This window comes from Notolepis coatsorum, assembly GCF_963971535.1.
Source record: "Notolepis coatsorum genome assembly, chromosome: 7".
NCBI classification, from domain to species: Eukaryota; Metazoa; Chordata; class Actinopteri; order Aulopiformes; family Paralepididae; genus Notolepis; species Notolepis coatsorum.
Window position 1 is genome coordinate 141,813,641 of NC_140171.1, and position 25,421 is coordinate 141,839,061.

At 42.8% G+C, this 25,421-nt stretch overlaps 1 protein-coding gene across 1 annotated transcript in view; it reads left to right on the top strand.

Annotated features, from left to right (window-relative positions):
- LOC311231931 (uncharacterized protein) overlaps positions 1 to 25,421 on the top strand; it is a gene marked incomplete at its 3' end in the record, with an annotated part of 185,622 nt that overhangs the window by 57,109 nt on the left and 103,092 nt on the right. Inside the window, exons 2-3 of the mRNA XM_084318565.1 lie at positions 5,003 to 5,054; positions 19,540 to 19,637. Coding sequence (XP_084174691.1) covers positions 5,003 to 5,054; positions 19,540 to 19,637 — 150 coding nt within the window. The remainder of the gene's footprint in view (positions 1 to 5,002; positions 5,055 to 19,539; positions 19,638 to 25,421) is intronic.

Here is a 25,421-nt window from a genome sequence, read left to right on the forward strand (position 1 = left end):
TACCATTATATTAGACGGGCCCCAATGGCCATCAATGTGTTAAACATACCAAGGGAAGGGAGAACCTCCAACTTCAGAGAGAGTTGAAGGACATTCCATGAGTTAGAGGCATCAAAGGAGAAAGCTGACTTCCCTAGATCAGAACAAACTTGAGGGACCCTAAGAACATCCAGTCATTTGATCGAGTTGAATAGGTTCCAATATTCCAATCTAACAGTGAAGAAATATAAACAGGTTGTTTACCAATAAGGGCTTTAAAAATAAATGAGTAAAGAAGCTATAACTAGTGTGGATATTCCCAAACCAAATAAAGAATACATCTATAAATAATACATCTATATGGACAAAACTGCTTAGCAAGCTCATTCTCCTTGTAACAAAGATAATAAATAATACATCTATATTCTATATGGACAAAACTGCTTAGCAAGCTCATTCTCCTTGTAACAAAGATAATTGTGAAGAAAATTTTGAAATGGAAGCGTTTAATAAAAAATGGACCTGTCTAGATACTGTGTTGTGCTAATATATCCCTCTCTAGATACTATGTCTTGCTAATATATCCCTCTCTAGATACTATGTCTTGCTAATATATCCCTCTCTAGATACTATGTCTTGCTAATATATCCCTCTCTAGATACTATGTCTTGCTAATATATCCCTCTCTAGATACTATGTCTTGCTAATATATCCCTCTCTAGATACTATGTCTTGCTAATATATCCCTCTCTAGATACTGCATCATGGGAAGTGTAATTACAAAAGCGGCAGGCTAGCAGCGTCCTTGTTACCTAGAAAGTTACATGCGGGGGCGCCCTCGTGGCGCATACCCGCATAGTGCCTCACGCACCTACGCGGCCGACCCGGGTTAGATCCCAGCTCCCGTCGTTATTTGTCGCATGTCCTCCCAACCTCTCCTCCCGTTCGCCCTCTCCTCTGTCGGTCCTGCGTGACCAATAAAGCTGTAAAAATGCTAAAAAAAAAAGTATTAAAAAAAAGAAAGTTACATGCGGTGAATTTCAAACCTTTATTTATTCTCGAAAGGACAATTGAGGTCACCCTCATTTTCAATGTCGTCGCGACTTTACAGACATTTCAATGCACACATTTCTACAATATAACAATAATAAATATGAAAAACTATCTATATAGTACTTTTTTCCACACATGGACCGCAGTCCAGAGTGCCCCACAGCAATTAGTACAAAATGAACATGGGCATAAAATCAGCACAATGCATAAATGCATAAATTGCAGACATAAGAATAGGTATAAAAGACAATAAAAAGTAGTGCAATGTAAACGTGCAGACTTAAGAATAGGCATAAAATAAGTACAATGGGCCTGTCTGTTAACACTTTGAGCGCCACGCCGGGTTTTCCTTTTTAACCCGCTGAATGCTACCATCGGCGCCAATGTTAACGTTAATATCGCCTAATCTATGTTTTAAATTATGGCTATGTGTCTAATCTGCCCATCGCATTATCAAAGACTATTTTCCAGTCAGTGCTGTCAAGGCAGATTGTTTTTTATCGCGTCATTTCCGTTTCAGAGCATTTAGAAAAGCCCCCGTTTTCAGATAAAAAACAGCCCATTCTGGAGCATTCTATGAAAATCGAATTGCATACAGACACGCCCGCCATCTCCTTATAAGGCGAATGAGGCGTGTGTAAAACAGCCGTGGTTCGGCATCTGATCCCTTCAACAGGAAGCCATTTGCGACTGATCTCAAAATGACACGCACACGTCTCACGACTCGCGACTCAGTGCATGTGTGTGTGTGTGTTCCTGTGGGTCGCTCATCGCATATGTGTGTGTGTTAATCTGATGACAAATAAAGACTTATACTTGTACTTATACTTATATACGTATACGTACTGTATAGTGCGAAATAAATCGTTCCAGCAAAGTAGGCTTTGTAAATAGTGAACGACTTGTCAAGAACCAATCGTGCAGTATACTGATATGTATTATGCTCCTATGCTCTCTCCTTTCAGAGAGAGGATCTGTCACCGGTCATCTTTCTCTGAAAGGTCCCTGTGGCTAAAACCCAGAGTGCGCTCAGAACTTGTAGGTGTGGAGCAGAGAAGAGAGGAGAGGAGAGGAGAGGTTGTAAATATGCGTTCTATGCCAGCCAGCATTTAACTGTTCTTTTTTTTTATCCACTTTTTCTCCCCATTTTCTATTTTTCTCCCATCCCAATTTCGTATTGTCCAATTCTTCCCTCCCCTGTCTTGAACGTTGCTAGACTATGCCTCCCACAGGTCGGTTGTAGTGAGGACAGAAGCCTTGCATCATGTGTCCCCTCCAGTACATGAGGAGGCAGCCTGTCGCATCTTTTCACCGCAGCAGCTCGAGCTCTCAGTGGCGAGGAGTAACGCGTGGGAGGCTCACGCTGCCCCCGACACTTCCTGCTTCCATCGCACCGGCATCACCAAACCGACCTGTAGGAGTCGCTGTCCACAACGTCAAGTCCCCACCCACCGGCTTTCCCACCCTCTAACACTTGCCAATTGTGTTAGTATGAACGACCGGCCAGCCGGTAGCAACGCCGAGCATCTAACTGTTCTAACAGCAATATATAATCAATTTCAGAGAAGCAGAACGCACACAATAAGTTATAATAATTATTATTATTATTGAAAAGTTCTATAAAGTCGTATTTGGGGGCAATTGACCAATGGTTTGCGTTCAACCCATGAACTCCTTCCTCTCTCACCTTTTTATATATATTTTTTTATTTTATCTACTAAAACTATTGTATTATATTGTTTGTTTTGTAAAGTGTCTTTGAGCATTAGGAAAAGTGCTATATAAATCTTATGTATTATTATTATTATGAATGGTACAGTAGGCTTTTTTAAATGTTTCTCATCTGGGTAAGAGTTTCTTATCTGGGTAAGAGTGCTCTCGACCACTCTTAGAATTTGGTCTTGCCTGAGAGAAAAGCAACAATAAGAAAACATTGCTGAATCCCAGGTAAGAACTAAATAAGAGGAAATGCTAGTTAAGAACGAAATCTGTTCTTATATCGCTTCATGCATGAGGCCCAATGTCGCTCGAAGGCATGTGTGAACCCCCCCGGAACAGTCAGTCCCCCAAACACCCCACACATCAACCCCTACCAGATCCCCATCCAAGACACACCCCCTGATAAAGTACGTCATGACCGAAGGAAAACACAAACATTGAATTGATCCAGATTCTGACCATCATAAGTCCCTGGTTCAGATTCATGTGCCTGATGTCATAGGCTGGCGGTGACACAGATATCTAGGCTCAGTGATTGGCCTGCGGGAGGGAAGGGGTGGGTCTCACTTGTAATCCATGATAGGAAGGGAACCCTACCCACACACGCTCAAACACATACACACGAGCACACGCGCACACACACGCACGCACATACACGGAATCGACTACCAATCGGCAGACACTCACACTTTAGCAAATTAGAGACCAAATTAGTGTGTGAGAGGGTGGGATGGAGTGATGTAGAGAGAGTAGAGATGCAGAGAGAGAGAGAGGGAGAGAGAGAAGCTTTTCACCAGATTATAAACCAGCCAGCCACAGATTATGTCCTCTGGATTATGACGGTTTGAGCAAAAAACAAGCCGATGTTGCTGCATATAATGTACTTGCGTGTCTGTGTGTGTGTGTGTGTGTGTGTGTGTGTGTGTGTGTGTGTGTGTGTGTGTGTCTGTGTGTGTGTGTGTGTGTGTGTGTGTGTGTGTGTGTGTGTGTGTGTGTGTGTGTGTGTGCTGGTCATCCTGCTCGTCTTCTCTCTCTCAGTTGAAGTTATAGTCTCTGCACTTCGTCTGAATCCAGCAGGACTCTGGGGAGGTGACCTGCTTACTTAGGTCTGTGTCCCAATTACCACTTATTTGGGCTCGGAAGCTTCGGTAGTGATTATCATCAAGTAATCCGAGCTTCATTCTCCTCCAGGGTTTCAACACGCTGGGTAAACGAGAGCTGTGTGTTGTCGTTGTCAAGTGATGGATTATTATTTCTTTTTTTTAGCCACTTTTTCTCCTCCTGTTTTGCTGTGTTTTTTCTCCCATCCCAATTTTAGTCGTTATGCCAATTCCCCCCTCCCCTTCCTGGTCGTTGCTCGCATGTGCCCCCCACTGGTCGGTCTAGGGAGGGTTGATAGATACTATCGCACGTCCCCTTCCGATACATGCGGAGTCAGCCAGCCACTTCTTTTCACCTGCCAGCGAGGACTCTCATTGGTGAGGTGTCACGTGTGGGAGGCTCACACTATACCTTCACCATCTCCCTTCCTCGCTGTGCAGGCGCCCTGACCGACCTGTAGGAGTCGCTGTTTACAACGTCCAGAATACCACCCCACCGACTCCCCTCCCGCTGACTCTGCCAATTGAGCCAGTATGACGGCCGGCCCAAGCCGGAGGCAACGCTGACAGCCGGATTCGATACCAGTGTCTCTCACGTTGGTGACGAGCGCTTTAGTCCGCTGCGCCACCCAGCCGCCCATGGATTATTATTTCTATAAACTAGATCTTGTGCTGATGAGGGCCCATTTGGGGGTAAAATGTATCACATTGATTACCATGGCAGCGATTTGAAGCTTGGAAGCATTTGGGTCACTATGGTTACAGTCACACTATGGTTACTGTAAAAGCAGTTCTAAAACGCATAACGTGATGCCTTTCCTCTCCGGAAGCCCCGGCTACTCGAGGGCTCTGTGCCCGAGCAACCTTTCTATGAGCCAAGCTTTTATAGCATCTCATGTGATTTTCTCCTGCACTTTCACTGTCGAGGTCAAGAGAATAATTATCACAAGGAGGATCAAACGTAGCCCAGAGCCCCGATCTCCCGCATGACCGAGATGGTCTCTCTCTCAGCCACTCAGCAGGAAAGAGCGAATTAAATCGAATTAACTTCTGGATGATTTCAAATACCGAACTATTTTAAATCCAGTTAATTGGTCTTGCTTTCCAGAAATATTGATGTGTCTGTGTGTGTGTGTGTGTGTGTGTTTCAGAGCTGTTAGGAGCAGCAAAGCGGGTGAATGTTAACATCCAAGACCCAGATGGGTAAGTATTATCTATCTGTCTCTGTCTGTCTGTCTGTCTGTCTGTCTGTCTGTCTGTCTGTCTGTCTGTCTGTCTGTCTGTCTGTCTGTCTATTCTCCTCACATCATACATACCAGGGGTGTAAAAAGTACCCAGAAATTATACTTAAGTGAAAGTATGGGTACCGTCTATTCTTCTGATAGCAGGTGTTTAATCAAAGATCCCCGCTTTATAGTCTTGCACAAGGACCAATCAGCATGGGTATGGGCAGGTTCATTTTCCATTGATGGGGATTTGATTGGCTGAATGCGGCCGCAGGATTAATAACGTTAACGTTAGTTCGGCCAGAGAAACAAATATAATAAATAAAATGGTTGGACCTGCGAGATTTGTACTTTGTACTTTGTAGGTCTGCATTTTAAATGTAAGGAGTAAAAAGTATGTTTTTTTTCTCTGAAATGTAATTGAGTAAAAGTACAAGTATAAAAATCTAATAATACTAGAGTAAAGTACAAATCCCCAAAAACAGTACTTAAGTATTGTAACAAAGTACAATTACTCAAGTACTTTACACCCCTGATACATACTGTACACATCATCCAGTCACAAGTCAAGCACCAAGTCATTGCCTCTGGTTATGTTTTCATCCCTGTTTGTTTGTTTGTTTGTTTGTTTGTTTGTTTGTTTGTTTGTTTGTTTGTTTGTTTCAGTCTATGAACAAGATATATCTAAAACCAAAAATCTGCGTGTCCATTCATGACTCCTGGAGAAAGAAATCTTTGATGTGTGTGACCTCATGACCTCTAGTGCCACCCTCAGGGCAAACAGAAAGGTTATGGCTTTGAACATTCATGACCCTTAGAGGAAGAAGCCTATTGATGTTGGTGAACCCATGACCTTTCCTCTAGCGGCATCCATCAGGCCAAGCTTTCAGTTTTCTAATTATCGTACCTGCTGACCCTTTCACTACCACACTACAGAAGGTTAACCCTTTCACTACCACACTACAGAAGGTTAACCTTTCACTACCACACTACAGAAGGTTAACCCTTTCACTACCACACTACAGAAGGTTAACCTTTCACTACCACACTACAGAAGGTTAACCCTTTCACTACCACACTACAGAAGGTTAACCTTTCACTACCACACTACAGAAGGTTAACCCTTTCACTACCACACTACAGAAGGTTAACCCTTTCACTACCACACTACAGAAGGTTAACCTTTCACTACAGAAGGTTAACCCTTTCACTACCACACTACAGAAGGTTAACCCTTTCACTACCACACTACAGAAGGTTAACTCTTTCACTACCACACTACAGAAGGTTAACCCTTTCACTACCACACTACAGACGGTTAACCCTTTCACTACCACACTACATAAGGTTAACCTTTCACTACCACACTACAGAAGGTTAACCCTTTCACTACCACACTACAGAAGGTTAACCTTTCACTACCACACTACAGAAGGTTAACCCTTTCACTACCACACTACAGAAGGTTAACCTTTCACTACCACACTACAGAAGGTTAACCCTTTCACTACCACACTACAGAAGGTTAACCTTTCACTACCACACTACAGAAGGTTAACCCTTTCACTACCACACTACAGAAGGTTAACCTTTCACTACCACACTACAGAAGGTTAACCCTTTCACTACCACACTACAGAAGGTTAACCCTTTCACTACCACACTACAGAAGGTTAACTCTTTCACTACCACACTACAGAAGGTTAACCCTTTCACTACCACACTACAGACGGTTAACCCTTTCACTACCACACTACAGAAGGTTAACCTTTCACTACCACACTACAGAAGGTTAACCCTTTCACTACCACACTACAGACGGTTAACCCTTTCACTACCACACTACAGAAGGTTAACCTTTCACTACCACACTACAGAAGGTTAACCTTTCACTACCACACTACAGAAGGTTGACCTTTCACTACCACACTACAGAAGGTTAACCTTTCACTACCACACTACAGAAGGTTAACCTTTCACTACCACACTACAGAAGGTTAACCTTTCACTACCACACTACAGACGGTTAACCCTTTCACTGCTTTGAAAGGGTTGCTTTGAATGCTTTGTTTAGACATACAGAGCACCGCCAAAATGAACGAATGAATTAGTTTTGAACATAAATAATAAAAAAAGGAGTAGGATTGGTAAATGTATGTATTCCTAGTTCCTACCCCCTTCACACTCTATTATCTTATGCAACTCATATTAGCTCATTTAAAAAATAAAAATTATTATCTTTCCCCCCCTTCTTTTTCCGTTTTTCTCCCATCCCAATGTTAGTCGTTATGCCAATTCCCAATCCCCTTCCTGGTCGTTGCGCACTCTACCCCCTACCGTCGGTCTGGGAGGACGTAGACTATCACATACTTCCTCCGACACATGTGTAGCCAGCCCACCGCTTCTTTTCACCTGGCAGCGCGGACTCTCACTGGGAGAGTGTAACGTGTGGAAGGAGCACACTACCTCCCTCCAGATCCTTCCCTCGCTGTGCAGGCGCCCCCACCGAACTGTAGGAGTTGCTGTTTACAACGACCAGGACCCACCCACACCGGAGGCACCACAGCCGGATTTGATCCCACTGGCTCTGTGGTGGTAGACAGACGCTTAGTCTGCTGCGCTACCCGGCCGCATGTATATTTAGATTTTCCCTAACGGAGTTGTACTTCCGCGTTCGGTTTGCGCGATCTGATTGGCCACTGACGTTTTTTTCATCTGCCAATCGCGTTACTCCTAACAATCGCGCCAGCAGGCTGTTACCCTAACCCTAACCTTAACCAACTAACCCTAACCCTAACCTTAACCAACTAACCCTAACCCTAACCTTAACCCTAACCTTAACCAACTTCAAAAGAGAGCGACTTCGAAAGAGTCGCCAAGCTTAACCAGTTTGTTAGGAGTAACGCGATTGGCGCTGAAAAAAACGTCAGTGGCCAATCAGATCGCGCAAACCGAACGTGGAAGTGCAACTCCGTTAGGGAAAATATACACGCTACCCGGCCGCCCCATATTAGCTCATTTTCATACAACCCAAATGTCCACACTATGAAAAGTTAATATCAGTAATAATACTATTGATAATCCCAACGAGCACTAGCCCCTGGAGAGGGACGCCAGGGCTCAAGCGTTCAACACAACGCCTCCTCATCCATATACCTCTGAGATATAATCCTATGTGGTGTTTACAAACGCTCTACCATGTAGCTCAGACCAGACTGTCTACGCTCTACCATGGAACGTAGCGCAGACCAAACTGTCTAGGCATCGCAAAGCAAATACGACTCAAGATCCAGCAATATCATATAAAACTTACCACTAAAATGTTGTCAGAAACATATTTCAGGTTCAACTTTAGGTAGAGAAACGAACAATGAGGGAACAAGCCGCAATTTTCTTCTTGAAATGCTGAATATATGTACATATTTGTAATACGTACTACTACACATTGTACATTCCAATACAATATGTAAATATATTCCTTTTAACACTTTGACTGCCATGAAACGTGTTTTGACGTCATTGCTGGCCATGCTCAAGTTGCCGGGGGACGCTGTACAGCGTCCTTATATCAATATTTCAAAAATCTGCGATCGGATTCATATGTCCCCTCCGCTGGCCTGAGATCCACCAGCAGGACCCACTGAGCTCTCTGGCGGTTCAGGAGCGCCATCTGGTGGCCGATCGGCGCAATCGCTTAACAGGATGTGCCATAGAGGTTGTGCTAGACGTCCGTATTACTTCCGGGCGCTCGCTATAGGTCCCGGGACTCTGGCTCGTCACGCTACACAGTGATCGATTGCCAATAACTCGATAAACAACATGATTTGGACGTATATACCATTATACAAGCTGGAGATGGACCGGGTAAATTTACATCCCATAATGATAAGATTTCAACTCTACGATGATCGCCCAACGGCGCGCGGAGACTGGGGTGAGTTTCAGCGTGTAACGTTACCGTCTTCGATACTAACTGCTATTATCAACATTTGACCCACATTAGATGATTGGTATAACGCTGCCCACGGAATTATAAACGGCCCCTAGCCCATCCGGTCAACATCAGATGACGTGTAGTAACTTCTAGAAGTACGTCTAGTTGTAATTTTTTATATCGCGCTGATTGCCATAAAACTGTATTGCATCATCAATATAATGTATTTGGGGCTATAGATCACGTTCTGGAGAAAGCTGCAGAAAGAGATGAAAACATACTTATACATTAGACCATACTTTACTATGAATATGTGAATGAAAAAGTTTAACGTTGCTACACAATGAACAATACATATAGGACTTTGAATGGGCCCTAATAATGGCAATGTAGCAATGGAATTTAAAAAGTTATAGCCCTGCAAAGAAGGGGACTTTCTCCATAGACAAATAGCGCTGGCAATCTATGGTATATCATGAATTTAACCTTAGGCAACCAAAGTGTTAATATGTACTCACTGCCCAAGGGTTGACGCCCAGACAAGTATAAATAGAAAAAAATAATCCAGGCAGATAAACACACTTATACTGGGTCTTAAGTGATGGTTGAGAACGATTACTGTATGTTTGTATGAGACTCAGGGGTGTTACGAGCTGTCACCAGATTGGAATGAACAAAACCCACACGGCACAAGGTAGAAGCACGTTTAACAGCAGTTTTATTACTGTTTAGGGGAAAAGGAGAGGTTAGGGTAATCGTCAGCCAGTCTGTAATACAATAGAATCGTCTTGGTCCGTTAGCAGGGTTCGGTACACAGAGAGCGGTTCTCGTACGGGCGGGGGATGATCCGGGAGAAGAGACGTCAGACAAGCAGGGGTCGATACACATGCAGGTTCTCAGACGATCAGGGGTTATAGCACACAGCAGGGTCCTCCTTCCAAAAGCAGATAAACAGCGCATTGGTCACACAGACAATAATCACTCCTCTTCTCTTCTCTTTACTCACGTCCTCTCCTTCCATATGGTTTCGCCTCAGCTACTCCAATGCCTCTGTATCTTTGTCTCCATTTTGTATGCTACTTGATTGACAGGTGATTGCGCTCACCTGTCTCGGGCACGTCTGGCACAGGTGCACTGCATCCTGCACTGGCGGGAGTCTCTCCGGAACTCCTAATATGGGCATAATGCCCCAGTACCTTGGCCGACACATAGCGGCCGTCTATTACCACGCCAGCCGGTCTGCCACAGAGTCTATACATCATTTTATTTTGGATCATTCTACTCATTTTACATTAAGATTCAGTACAATGAAAATCACTTTTTTCAAGGTTTCTTTTTTTTTTGTACCTAATGTATGTTGATTACATTGATTGATTAACATTACCTTAACACATTCTCTGCCACCACTTTTATCATCCTAAACCATTCTCTGCCAGTACTGTAAGTCTATGGAGATGTTCACCTTCTTTGCAGGGCTATAACTTTTTAAATTGTATTGCTAAATTGACATTACTATGGCCCATTCAACATCGATTAGCTATCGTTCAGGATGTAGGAACGTTTTACTTTTTCATTCACACATTCATACGAAAATACAGTCTAGAGTATAAATATGTTTTTATCGTTTTCTGCAGTATTTCCTAGAACGTGAGATATAGACATAAACGCATATATTAGATTATCAAATGCCGTTTGATACCGATCAACGTTATATTAAAATTTCAACTGTACACGGTCCTAAGCGTTATGACTGATCATCCGCGGGTGAACGGAGGGGGGGGGGGGGGGGGGGGGTCGTTTATAATTCCGTGACCGACGTTAAATGATTTATGTAGTATGGGTGATATATAGATCAGAGCAGTTTGTATCGAAAATGATAAAGAAAAACGCTGAAACTCACGGCAGCTTCCTCGTAGCATTGAGCGATGATAGTGGAGCAAACAGATCCCAGTTATGTGATGTGGATCGATGCGATCCAGTTCCGCTTTGTATAATACTAATATATGCCCAAATCATGTGGATTATTGAGTTATGGCAAAGATTCATATCCACGGTGTGTGTCTTGAGTCCAGGGACGATAAACGAGTGGCCGGACGGAATAGGGAGACGCACCGGTATCACAAGAGATCCACTTCCGGTTGCAACTCGCCGATCAGCCACCAGGTGGCAGTATTGAAGCGTTGCAGAGTTGTGATGGCTCCCGCAGCATATGACAAGGCTCCGTGAGTGAAATATGAATACCATGACGAAAATATGAAATATGAACTTGAAACACGTCGTACGCCGTTATTGGCACAATTCGCATGAACTTGAAACCCGTCGTACGACGTGATTGGCAGGAAAAGTGTTAATGTGTCATTGTGAAAATGATGACGAAAGCCATTTTTTCTCTCCATCCCCCTGGATATCAACATAAAACATTGCATAATCTACTCCGGTTACCCTGATTGGCCAGTCAGTTGGCAGTAGGAATGAATGAATGACTTTATTTAATAAATACTGTAACATGTGACAGAAGCACAGTCAGGAAATAGTGCCAAGGATGGACACAAAAAACTCAGAGCTTATTTCCATTGTGGTCCTTGTAGGGGGGGAGGGGAACGAGATGCTTAGACATGCATCATACAGACATGACATCACAACACATCACATATACATAACATAGACGCATAAAAACATGTAAGGGTGCCTTTTAGCTGAGTATCTGGGTTAACCCTTTCACTGCCGCACTACCAAAACGGTTAACCCTTTCACTGTGACAATACACAGAAGGTTAACCCTTTCACTGCCACACAACCGTCGGTTGTGTGATAGTAAAGGGTTAACCTTCTGTCGTGTGGCAGTGAAAGGGTTAATTATAGTCCTTTTTGAGCCATGTCTTTAGGCTGATAACGGCGAGCTAGTCCACAAACAAGTAATGAAACTAGTTTGCTTCAATTTAGATCATTTTAGTGGTTCAAACTCAAAAAGTTGAATAATTTAATTTCAGGGCATCTGTGCAGCCATGTTTATTCACTGTGTCAATTAGGGCTGAGTATCGCCACTGATTTCCCGAATCGATTCGATTTCCGATTCAATGGTTCAAGGAACCCTCTAACATTAAAAAATATCAATGTTTACATTAAGAATTGACTCTCAAGCAGTTACATGAATGTACTTTTTATTGGAACATTGGCTTTTGCATAATATGTCACGTCTGGGTGATGTCTCAGTAAGCGGTTTCATAGATTTGTTGTATTTCCACAATCATTATCTATGTCTGTCACTAGCCAATGGAAATGCTAGAAATGGTCACGTGGGCTGTGAGAACCAATGTAAAATGCCTATCCCGAGGCCAATCTTAATTGCCAACCCCTGGTCTACACCCTCCCCAGACCGACAGTGGGGCAATGCGCGCAACAACCAGGAAGGGAATTGGCATAACGACTAAATTGGGGGATGAAAAATAAAAATTATTATTATTATTATATATATTTTTTATCGATCTTGGGATTTTATGAATAGATAATCGCTAATTAAAATGAAGATCGATTCAGAATCGGGAAATAGCTGATTTTCTTTACCCAGCCCTAGTGTCAATGGAAACGACAATGAACGCAGCCATAACTTGTTTCCTTGTACGGAAAAGACACAGCACTATAGTCCATTTACTCTTCTGATAACTACATCACTGCATAACTCAAATGTTCAAAATCAGTCAAAGTCAGCTTTATTGTCGTTTCTTCATAATATAATATAATAACTTTATTTGTATAGCACTTTTCATACAGAAGTTGCAGTTCAAAGTGCTTCACAACAGTAAAAAATACAGGCATAAGCGAGCATGAAAAAGATAGAGGTAAATCACAGTGTTTCACATTAGGATCTAGCATCCCAATAGGTTCTCTGTTTACAGTTTCATTCAGTAATACAAATAATAAAAAGTTTAAAATGATTCGGTTTAAAGATAGTCTAAAAATTATAAAATAGAACGGATATACAACAGTGTATTTAACATACAACAGAGCAGTGCATCAGTAAGAAGTAAAAAGTGTGATAAAATAGTTCAATTTTGAATTATAAAATGGAGCAGACATACAACAGGGTATTTAACATATAAAATAGTTCAATTTTGGATTACAACAGAGCAGTGCTCTTCATTATAGTAATATTCAATATTCAAGGGGCTTTCACAATTATTACATTTGGTAGTAATAATGGCACACAGTCTTAAATTCGTATCAGCAGGGCCGGGGGTGAGGGGGGTGGGGGCGCGTAGGAGGAACACTATGTTCTGTTCTTATCTCCAGCACACTTGAGAGTGAGGGGGGGGGGGGGTAAGGACGACCTCGACAGTCTGGGGAGTGGAGATGTGAGTTGTCTCGGCAGAGAGGAGGGAGGAGATAGCGAGATAAAATTTGCATAGAATCGACACATGAATTTGATAGGAATTTTAATTTAAATGCCTGAGCAAAGAAGTAGGTTTTAAGCTGTCTTTTGAAGATATCTAGTGAGTTTGCTTCTCTGATGTTTTGGGGTCGTTTATTCCATAGTTTTGGGGCATAGTTGATAAAGGCTGCATTACCGATCCTTTTTTGACTGTTTCTGGGAGCCTCTAGTAGTCCAGCAGTTGATGATCGTAGTGTTCTTGCTGGCCTGTAATTTATTAGAGTGTTGGTGATGTAGCTATAATGTGCAAGACATACAGAGAAGTGCAATTTAGTTTCCCCCTTCCCACGGTGTATATAAAAAAAATATCTAATATAAACATAAAGTAACATATAGGACACTATAAACATAAGTAACATGTAACATGTAACATAAGTAACAAATGTTATGACACACATTTTTGGTCATTAGTCATACTCTGTATAATACATCCAATTCGACGTTGTAGCCACATTTTCTTTCAAACCATACTACATAATGTTAACCTTTCACTACCATACTACATAATGTTAACCCTTTCACTACCACACTACAGAAGGTTAGCAGGCTGTGACGTACAGGCATAGAGGCAGCTCTGCATAGTGTGGGCTGTGCTCAGAGAGGGTGCACTAAAACAAATCAAATGATAACATCTGAAGCTGAAGAAATCACACTCCTGACATTGTGAAGTACTTGTGAGTACCTACAAGTAGTAGTAGTACTTGTTTAGAGAAATACATTTTTATAACCCTCTCACTACCACACTACAGACGGTTAATGCATATCGTCAGTCAAAACAGTTACCATTTGTAATAATTACATTACCTCCACTCTGTCTGCAGCAGTAATAATTACATTACCTCCACTCTGTCTGCAGCAGTAATAATTACATTACCTGATTACCTCCACTCTGTCTGCAGCAGTAATAATTACATTACCTCCACTCTGTCTGCAGCAGTAATAATTACATTACCTCCACTCTGTCTGCAGCAGTAATAATTACATTACCTCCACTCTGTCTGCAGCAGTAATAATTACATTACCTCCACTCTGTCTGCAGCAGTAATAATTACATTACCTCCACTCTGTCTGCAGCAGTAATAATTACATTACCTCCACTCTGTCTGCAGCAGGTCACTCCCCAAATTTGTCAAAGTGAGCAAAATGAGGAAACTCACACTATATATAGCTGTATTTCAACACAACACAATCCTTATGCTCTCATGCTCACAGCCTCCAGTGTTGTCTTTCTGCAACAACTCAGGATTTCAGAGTGAGATTTCAGAGTGAGAGGAGGTAGAGCAGTCATCTGGTAATCCGGAGGTTCCCGGTTCGATTCCCGCTCCTCCTGCATGGGCAGCGTGGCGAAGTGTCCTTGAGCAAGATACTTAATCCCTAATTGCTCCCGATGAGCAGGTTGGCACCTTGCATGGTCGCCTCCGCCGTCGGTGTGTGAATATGGGAGTGAATGGGTCAAATGTGAGGAACAAATTGTAAAGCGCTTTGGATAAAAACACTATATAAATGTAGCCATTTCACCATTTATAGTGAGATTTCAGAGTGAGATTTTGGCGAAAGTATTTGGTGGTAACCAAAGAAAAAAAAGTTCAGTTGAAACGGCAAGTAATGGAGTAATAGATTACTCACGGCCATCCCTAACCAGAAGTAATGGATTACTCATGGCCGTATTCCTTGCCATACCAAAATGACGCCCCTGAGTACAGGTGAGGGATGTGTGTGTCCATGAGGTCCCAGGATACTCCAGGCTGGTGATGTCCAGGGGTGGGGGTGCAGGCCGGAGGTGTGTGATCCTACACACAGGAGAACAGGGGTTAGAACGACGCAGGCTACAGAGCTCACAAAACACACTATAAATATATAGTATTATGTATAGTGGTCCAGATAAGAGTCCTAATACCAAGGCAGGTGAAACAACACTCGGACCAGGAGTGGCAGGGGTGCAGGCCTCTCATCCTGGCTCAGTGATGACGTGATGAGTCTCAGGGGGGCAGGCCTCTTATCCTGGCTCTGTGATGACGTGATGAGTCTCAGGTGTGTAGACTGGCTCCCCCCCCTGGCAAATCACACCCTGAACTCTCGTCTCTGTCATCCTAGTAAAATGTTGACTGTGAAAGTCACAGCAAAGTGGGGAGATTGTTAAGCCTTGGCGGTGGGCTGTACTCTTCTAGTTGACCATGTTAACATCCAAGTATTTAACATTTCTATTAGAAATGCTGGATGAAAATGACACGTTTCCATATAACTTCTTATAAAGATAGATAGATACTTCATTGCCATTTCAACACATGGTTGATTGGGATTTGTCTCTGTGCAATGCTCATTTCATCATAAAACAGTAGAAAAAACATACAGTATAAATACATACAATATAAAAGCATACAAGAATACATACAATGCAATCCCTGAAGTAGAATAAGTATTTCACAAACATTTAAAAAAAAAAAAAAAAAATGCTACAGTGCATAAAAGAGCTCAGTGCTCCATTTAAAGTGCATATTGCCTTAAAGTGCCTGTCGGCTAGTGCTAGCCCTTATAGTACAAAGTGCCTGTGCATTAGGGCTTGAGTTCGGGTGACGGACAACCTCGGGATATGTGCTATTCTTAGAACGAGATGTCCTACACCTGAGACTTTGGAGTCTTCTACCAGAGGGAAGGGGTTAAAGAGGTAGTAAGCAGGGTGAGAGGGGTCACCGATCACCTTCTCCCCTTTCCGTCTGATGTGTGCGGCATAGAGGCCACAGAAGGAAGATCACAGCCAATGATTTTTTACGCCGTGCGTACAGTTCTTTCTAGCTGTCCCCTATCATAAAGTGTTTCCGAATCACTTGAGGTGGGAAATGTCTGCTGATGAATTCCAACACAAACATGGAAACCCTGTTCTCCATATTTCTCTGACAGAACAAGAGTGCGGAAGGCTGCAGCCCCTCAAACAAATCAAAATCTAGCATTGGAGGGTCTTAGACGCAACAACAAGCTACAGCTAACTGTGCTAAAGCTAACTGTTAAGCTAACCTAAAACAAAACCCCACTAATAACTATAGATACATGTTTATTATAGCTTACACTGTCAAAAAGTCCTTTGTAGACGGTTGGTAGATCTCTAAACGTCATCATGCAACCATGTTACCGTTGGAATCCAGTGTCCCAGATACAACCATTGAAAAGTGAAGTTAAAGTTAAAACAAGTGACAAGTCAGACCTCAGATCAGATCAGGGTCTGGCACCGCAAGTCTATCACATATTATTATTATTATTATTTATATTATATACATTTCTTTGATCCACTTTTTTCTCCTTATTTTCTATTTTTGTCCCACCCCTTCCCTCCTTCCTTCCTTCCTTCCTTCCTTCCTTCCTTCCTTCCTTCCTTCCTTCCTTCCTTCCTTCCTTCCTTCCTTCCTTCCTTCCTTACTTCCTTCCTTTTTTCCTTCCTTCCTTCCTTCCTTCCTTCCTTCCTTCCTTCCTTCCTTCCTTCCTTCCTTCCTTCCTTCCTTCCTTCCTTCCTTCCTTCCTTCCTTCCTTCCTTCCTTCCTTCCTTCCTCCCTTCCTTCCTTCCTTCGTTCTTCCCTCCCTCCCTCCCTCCCTCCCTCCCTCCCTCCCTTCCTTCCTTCCTTCCTTCCCTTCCTCCTCCCTCCCTTCCTTCCTTCCCTTCCTCCTTCCTTCCTTCCTTCCTTCCTTCCTTCCTTCCTTCCTTCCTTCCTTCCTTCCTTCCTTCCTTCCTTCCTTCCTTCCTTCCTTCCTTCCTTCCTTCCTCCCTCCCTCCCTCCCTCCCTCCCTCCCTCCCTCCCTCCCTCCCTCCCTCCTTCCTTCCCTTCCTCCCTCCTTCCTTCCTTGCAACACGCTCTCCTGTCACAGCAGACCGCTATACTAACATTGTGAATCTGGTTAGAATCTGATCAATAAAAATGTTTTGTAAGAAATATAACAACGTAGCCAACTCCAAATTAAGAGTTAAAATATTATGTTATTGCCATGGCCTAAGAAAGTCCAATCAATATTTGTGAACATGAGACTCAAACTTGTGATGTCATCGGGTATAAAGTCTGGAGCTATACTCCTACGCAGAGAGTTGGATGACATTCCACTGTCAAAACATCCAAACGTCCATTCGGAAACGTTGTATTATGAAATAAGACGGTTGAGTGTGAGTCACTCAACTCTCTTTTTTGCATGATTGATTCATTTCCTCATAGTATGTCGGTGACCCCTCCTCATCTCGACTAGACTGTTGTTGTCCTGTGTTCACGCGTGACTTTTGAATTATTGTAAACACAACATAGTAATGTGATATTCTGATCACATTCTGATATATATTTTCTGTGTAAATAAATAAATGTAAAAGAAGAATTTCAAATAAATATTTTTTTTTAAAGCGGAGGTTCAAACCCATTAACACTTTCCGCGCCAGACCCGATGATAGTCGGGTTAACTCGCCGAACGTTCAGCGCCAGACCCGAGTATAGTCGGGTTTTGGCCGTTATTTCTTTTATTCGATATTTCCATTCATTATCCATCCAGAGAGCCTGGTGTTATCATTGGGAATGGGTCTGAGATCGCAAAAGTACAATACCGCCGCCTGGTAGGTTGCAGCCGGTATTGCACATCCTTTGAAACTCTGTGTATTTGGGTGTGCGTCGTTTATATAGGTCCGGGTAGACTTTTCCTTGTCGGGCATGATGAGCGGTTATAACGCATGGATTTATAAGAATCAAACACTCCCGATTCATGTTCTTTGGTGGATTATTTTGGCGACACTTGGAATGGCGATCAGATAATTGGAATATTCTTTTTGGGGTACATCCTAGTCAAGGTAAGGGCTATATGGTATCAATCTTGCGTTGATCCAAGAATTCCTTCATTGCGATCGGAGCGTACAGTATGTGTGTAATGTACTGTGTAACGTATTCCGTTGGTGACGATCAAAGCATAAAAAAACTAATAATATAGTTTTAGCCCTGCAAACACCGCCACGTATTCCTATACTTTAAAGCGTTGGCCTTTCAACCACACAGTAAACAGCCCCCTCTGGCGCTGAATGAGTTAAGATTCGAATGCCAACGTAACGAAGAAGGTCCGAATGTTCGAACGTTTGGACTCGGCCCTACTGCCTTGGAGAGATATCGTCAGCCGTACTGAGTGTCAAGACAAACTATGATTCATCACGTTAGCAGTAACAACAAACCATTGATTTGCTATGAAATAGTATAGCGGCCAACTCCATATGTTCAGCTATGACTTTTGTCTATCTTTAGACACAACAGTGGTCAGGCTTTTTCTCTGCACACGCTCCATTAGTGAATCTGTTCCAGTTGGCTCCATCAAGATAACAAAGATCTTGTTTTATGATGATTGGAGTCAGATAATTGGAGTCAACTTCTTGTCTAATGACTGATGATTGGTTGATTCAACTCCAGGGGGGCCGTCCTTATATTCACCAGGGATCCATTAGACACACACACACACACACACACACACACACACACACACACACACACACACACACACAGACACACACACACACACACACACACACACACACACACACACACACACACACACACACACACACACACACACACACACAGACACACACAGAGGCACAGTGTGAGCGTGTGTGGCTCCAGGGTAGAGAGAGATGGCTTATTAATGGAAGTAGGTCATGTGCGCTCCCTCCCCTGTTTCCTCCCAGAGAGCTGAGGGGCGGAGCGGATATACTGTGTGGAGATCACTACAGCAAAGTTTATGCTCTGGTATTTGATCATACCACATAAATAAACATACATGTACAGTATGTAGTACAGTAGGCCTGTCCCATGAATGTAACAGAATGACCCACAATGTCCAATTGCACTGATCATATTTGTGTCCTTTAGACACTGTATTTACGTGTGTTTGTGTGTGTGTGTGTGTGTGTGTGTGTGTGTGTGTGTGTGTGTGTGTGTGTGTGTGTGTGTGTGTGTGTGTGTGTGTGTGTGTGTGTGTGTGTGTGTGTGTGTGTGTGTGTGTGTGTGTGTGTGTGTGTGTGTGTGTGTGTGTGTGTGTGTGTGTGTGTGTGTGTGTGTGTGTGTGTGTGTGTGTGTGTGTGTGTGTGTGTGTGTAGGTTGTCCCCGCTGCACCACGCGGCTCTGAGTGGCCACAAGGAGCTGCTCTCCTTGCTGTTGGAGACCCAGGCAGCTGTGGACATCAAGGACAACAAAGGTAGAAACATCTAAGAAGGGAGATCCCCCCTTGAACGGCCCTTCTCCTCCACATTGCCTGTGGTGCATTATTCCTATTGCTAGGTTTTAGTGAGTTTTTCCTTACCTTGACGTGGGGTATGTCTGGGAGTGTTGCATTCATTTATTTTATTTATTAAACTTTCTTTGGACTTTATGGTGTTTTTGGTTTGTTCTTGATTTATTGTGATGTTTCTTCTTAACTTGTTTAAAGAAGACGTGCCCGGCCCATGGGGACATTAACATGTGTTGTCGGGCTTTACAAATACATTTGATTTGATTTGATTTAGAAAACACACAGACTGTCAGCATTTTAGGGTTTGGTACCGTTCACATTTGACTTTTTCCGGTACTTAACTCTCTCCATCTCTTTGTAAAAAGTAAATAAATAAAAATGTCAGTTGTAATAAAATAAGTCCAAACTTCTTAATTTCAACATTGTTATTTATTTAGAACATTTTGGTATTTATTGTTGTAACAGACCACACAAAATAAATTGCATGATCGTGTATTATGATTGTAAATGTTTAAATATCAACAATATCTCGCCATCCAAAGACCCAAGAGAGGGGACAGTAATATATATATTTCTGGAAACAGGCTCTTTCTTGTCTAGTAATATTACGCTCTTATACTAAACATGTAAAGGTACTGAAATCTGGTACCAATTGATCTAGCATGAATCGGTACTCGGTAGTACTGATGTAAAATCGGTCGGTACCCTTAAAAGTACCGGGTTTGGTACCCAACCGTATAGCATGGACTCAATACAGCAGACCTACTGCTAGAATGAAACACACAGACTGTGGAATGCTCTCCCTGTCCACCTGAGAGCACCACAGACTGTGGATGCTTTTAAAGGGCCTCAAAACTCATCTTTTTAATAGATCCTTTTTTAGATTTGTATCTAGTTTTAGCTTCACACGTTTTATGTTCTTTTAACAGTTTTAGCCCTTCTTATTTTATGTTGTTGTTTTATTTTTATTTAATTTTTTTTTTACAGTTTTAGCCCTTCTTATTTTATGTTTTTTTTACTCTTTTACTAGTTTTAGTGTTCTTTTAACTCCTTACTAGTTTTAGTCTTGCTTATTTTATATTATTTTTTTACTCTCTTGCTAGCTTTTATGTTCTTTTACAATATAGCGCTTTGAGATTTGCTCCACAATTATAAAGCGCCCTACAAATCAAATATATAATTTATTATTATTATTACAGACTGTGAGCGTGGACTCAATACAGCAGACCTACCGCTAGAATGAAACACATAGACTGTCAGCACATGGACTCAATACAGCAGACCTACTGCTAGTATGAAACACACAGACCGCCCACACAAACTCGAGTAACTAAATCAATACTTTCTAATCGACTGTATTAATAAACACACTAACTGTCAGCATGGAATCAGAGTAACTGATTCAATACATCTGCTCCTAGTACGAAACTATGACTTCCAACTAGCATTGCTGACATTTATTATAGCGTTATCAAAAAGCCAAACTAGACTGGACATAGATTATGCCTTGAAAGAAGAGGTGCCCGGTGGGACTTTGTGTGGTCTGATAGCAGTTGTAGAAAGTGGGGCTTTGTGTTCTGGTCTGATAGCAGTTGTAGAAAGTGGGGCTTTGTGTTCTGGTCTGATAGCAGTTGTAGAAAGTGGGGCTTTGTGTTCTGGTCTGATAGCAGTTGTACAAAGTGTGACTTTGTGTTCTGGTCTGATAGCAGTTGTAGAAAGTGTGACTTTGTGTTCTGGTCTGATAGCAGTTGTACAAAGTGTGACTTTGTGTTCTGGTCTGATAGCAGTTGTAGAAAGTGGGGCTTTGTGTTCTGGTCTGATAGCAGTTGTACAAAGTGTGACTTTGTGTTCTGGTCTGATAGCAGTTGTAGAAAGTGGGGCAAAGTGAGCAGACTAATTGGACACAGCAGAAGAGGAGCCCTTCAAGGTTGTTGGATGGAGACAACTGGCCCCTACAAATAAAAAGCATTACGCCTAATCTATGCATATCTGCTGATCTGCTGATATTACTGGGGAGATTAAAGACAGTGGCTCTTCGTCATCATCTTGTATAAACCTGACCCATTAAGTGGTCCAAATGGGCAACTGGCATGTTAATATTTGTGTGCTATGCCAGAATCAGAACCAAATATTAAGCTCATCTGAACATACGTATGAGTTACGCAATGATATATTAAAGTTATCAGTAAAGTAAACAGACAATAGTTTCTGCATAACTCATTCAGCGCCGGGGATTAGCCATGGCCCTGTGGTTGCATTGCCACGCTTTAAAATATAGGACTGAGTCACCTTTGTTTGTAGAGCTATAACTATATTCTATATTATAGCTATGGATACAATCAGTGATGGGAATAACGGCGCTATAAGTAACAGCGTTACTAACGGCATTCGTTTTTTCAGTAACGAGTAATCTAACGGATTACTCTTGCAATCTTAATAACGCTGTTACCGTTACTGCAAAAAAATGCGGCGCGTTACTATGAATGAACCTGTTTCTTTCATCAGACAGATATCTGCGCTGAGAGGCAATATGTTCTTCCTTGTTTAGTGGGCAGTGCGCAAGCCAAGCACAAAGCCAATCAGAGGTAGAGGTGGGCGGGTGTCTAACGCATCCAGAGTCTTGACACACAGCGCCACAACACAAGCGATTCAGTCAGCGTGAGACCGCGGGTCCGTGTAGTGTACGCTTTGAGCCCAAATAATCCAAAACAAATCCAACGGAACAACATAAGCGAGCAGTCAGCGTGAGACCGCGGTTCACTCTTGTTGTGTTGCAGCGCAGGGCAGTAGTGGCTCTACTGCTGACAGGCTCAACATAGTGCTGCACTTCCTGGTTTAATAGCACAGTCTGGTGCGCAGAGATATATATCTGTATGTCATGCATGTCTTAAATGTCATGATTAGATTAGTTTAGAATGATTCGATTAGATTCTTATATCTGTATGTTGTGTATGTCATAAATGTCATGAATTGAAAATGGGGGACCCTGATGTAAACAAGACGAAAGTCTTTCTCTGATCTGCATCCCCTTAACAATTGTGTGTATTGAGCCGTACTGCTGTACCCATTCTGCAATCTGTTAATTAAAATGTTCAATCAATCAGTATATATTTGTTATTTATTTTTGGTATAGTGCTTAACAAGCATAATTTAATGTTGCCCAGTTGTGGCCTGTTGAGGGGCAATACATATCAAAAGTTCCAAAACATCTATTGTATTTGTATGATCCACTATATAAACATAGTAATTATAATATCTACATACCCGGGCGGCTACGTGGTGCAGTGGGCAAGGCGCTCACCACGAATACTGGAGGCTGGGCTCAAACAGATCATCTCCCTGTTCGAGCCCAGCGCTCCACATTGCTTTCAGTTTAGCTGGTCGTCCGCACTAACACATTGGCAGTATTAGGGGGAGGGAAACTGATGGGTGGGGATCGGGCGTTGTGCACAGCGACTCCTACAGGTCGGTTGGTGCGCCTGCGCAGTAGAATCAGGAAGCGACGGGGGCGGGGCCCCTCCAAAGCCCAGACCCCTGACGCTGAAAGATCGAGCCGCGCAGGTGGAAAGATGCGACTAGGCCTGCCACGATAACACATTTTGCTGGGCGATTAATTGCCCCCGAAAATATCGCGATAAGCGATATTATTGCGACCGGTTAGAGAATTTTTTTTGAGAAATTTATTTCCCAAAACTTTTATTTTGAAGCCCACCGCTCCGTCTTTTCCGGTGTTTTAGACTTTTATTTTGAAGCCCACCGATTGGACCGGAAGTATTGTTGTGATTATCCTAAGCAGAACCTATGAGCCGACAACTTCGGTTTTAACGTTAGCTACTAACGTTAGATGCAGCTACTACAGGCAATCAACGATGAGGAGGAAGCGTCAAAGCAGTATATAATAGAATAGCTGTGGTGCGTAGGCACTGCAGCACGACTCGAAACTACCGGAGTGTTATAATAAATTAATTCATGTTTAACTTGTCCCCGTGTCCAGTCCTTTGACTAGCCCCACCCGTTCATTGTAAACAATGATGCATGTTGTGAAGGATCAGATTAAACCGAATATGTATATTTATTTATATATATATATTTAATTGTATTTGTATATCGTTTGATATCCCCTGTATATTCCTTGTACAATATGCATTGAATATCCCCGTTTCTACTAAACAGCCCATAATAGTTTCATTCTACCATTGGACGAGAACCTGGCGCCAGGTTGCTATACCCCTAGGTCCAAGTTCAATCGTGCCGCCTAACATGTCGAGGCAAACCCCCGGTTCCGCGCAGTAATATGTCGGGCGAAATACGTGTGGTACTATTTGTTCATAGCGCATATATATATGGCGCTCGTAAAGTAGAACTTTCTTTTAGTCCAGTTCTTTACCCTCCAACAGAGTGACAGACGCAAAAGCCTCCCCACGAAGCACGTGCGGTGTAGTAGGGCCTACTTGGCCCAGAATAGGCATTGAGATATCGTGTAGATTAATAGTTGAATGGTCATAGTTTGGCACCATACCGTCGAGTTGGACGTATTCTATTAAGCTAATAATAGTCTATTTATGTATGGTGCATCGTTCGGTTCGAGTTCTACAGTTATCAGTACCCCCATCGTTCCTGACGTTATCTGGACGCTTATCCAGGCTGGTCAGACCCCTAGTGGTGATTGCATCCGAGGAGCTCCGGGTCAAGAGCGACTGGACCTGTATATTGGATTACTCTACCCGACGACGGCGAGCCTTCCACGGCTCTTGGATTATGCTTTGTGTGCTTTGATTATTCCATGGATAAAGGCCAACACTGTCGAGTGTTGAATTACCCCCCGGAGAGGACTCCAGGTGAGGCGGCGCTCTACACGTGAGGTCGCACCACGTCTCTCCGTTGTGGACCGGCAGATACCGTTCCACAGAGGGTCCAGCTGTATTCGTCTGCGGCCCGAGGTTCTGTGGGCACTGTGTCTAAGACTTTGGATTCTCCCAAGACACCGTCGGCCAGATGGGATACCGCCAGCGGCTTCTCTAACCCCCCCCTCCTACTGTCTTACAACCAGCGGGACCCCCCCCCCCCCCTTAGTGTATCCAGCTATAATCATTTAAGTACCATCACTATCGTTTCCTAAATATTCCAGGTTGTATACTTACTCCCTGCGCAACCAGAGATTGGACATTCAATGTTGATTTACCTACGAATACTCATTTGCCATAAAAGTGCATATTCAATATTTCAAATCATAAATGTAATTAAGTGAATGTTGTATACACCCTTTGCTGTATTAAATATTCGATTTGGTACATTTGTGTTGGTTCGTTTCATCAGGTGGGAAAGTGTTCATCATACTTATATCTTGTACTGGGTGGCCAGAAGTTAAAGTACATGAGGTAGTGGTATTAAATATCATATCTAACAATACAGTCAGGGAATTGTACCCCTCAGCTACAATTGGTCCTTCGAGCCGGATGGTAACTAGTGTAATATTAATATAGTGTTATTAATATCGAAATGGCCTATGATGAACACTCCACGAAACGATCCTCCTAACCTAGAACGCCCGCGGCGCAGACGACAGACACCTCAGTACTTAGAGGCTTACACTGTCAGTCAACTACCTAGCCTTCGACAAACGGTAAACGTGGTAAAAGTAGAAAGTAAAATTATGTCTGACCTTAACGACCAGGTTTCCCCGACCACAGAGGCCCTAGTATGTCCTAATGTAACTGACCAAGCCCACGGTGGGGACCAGGAGGGAATTGA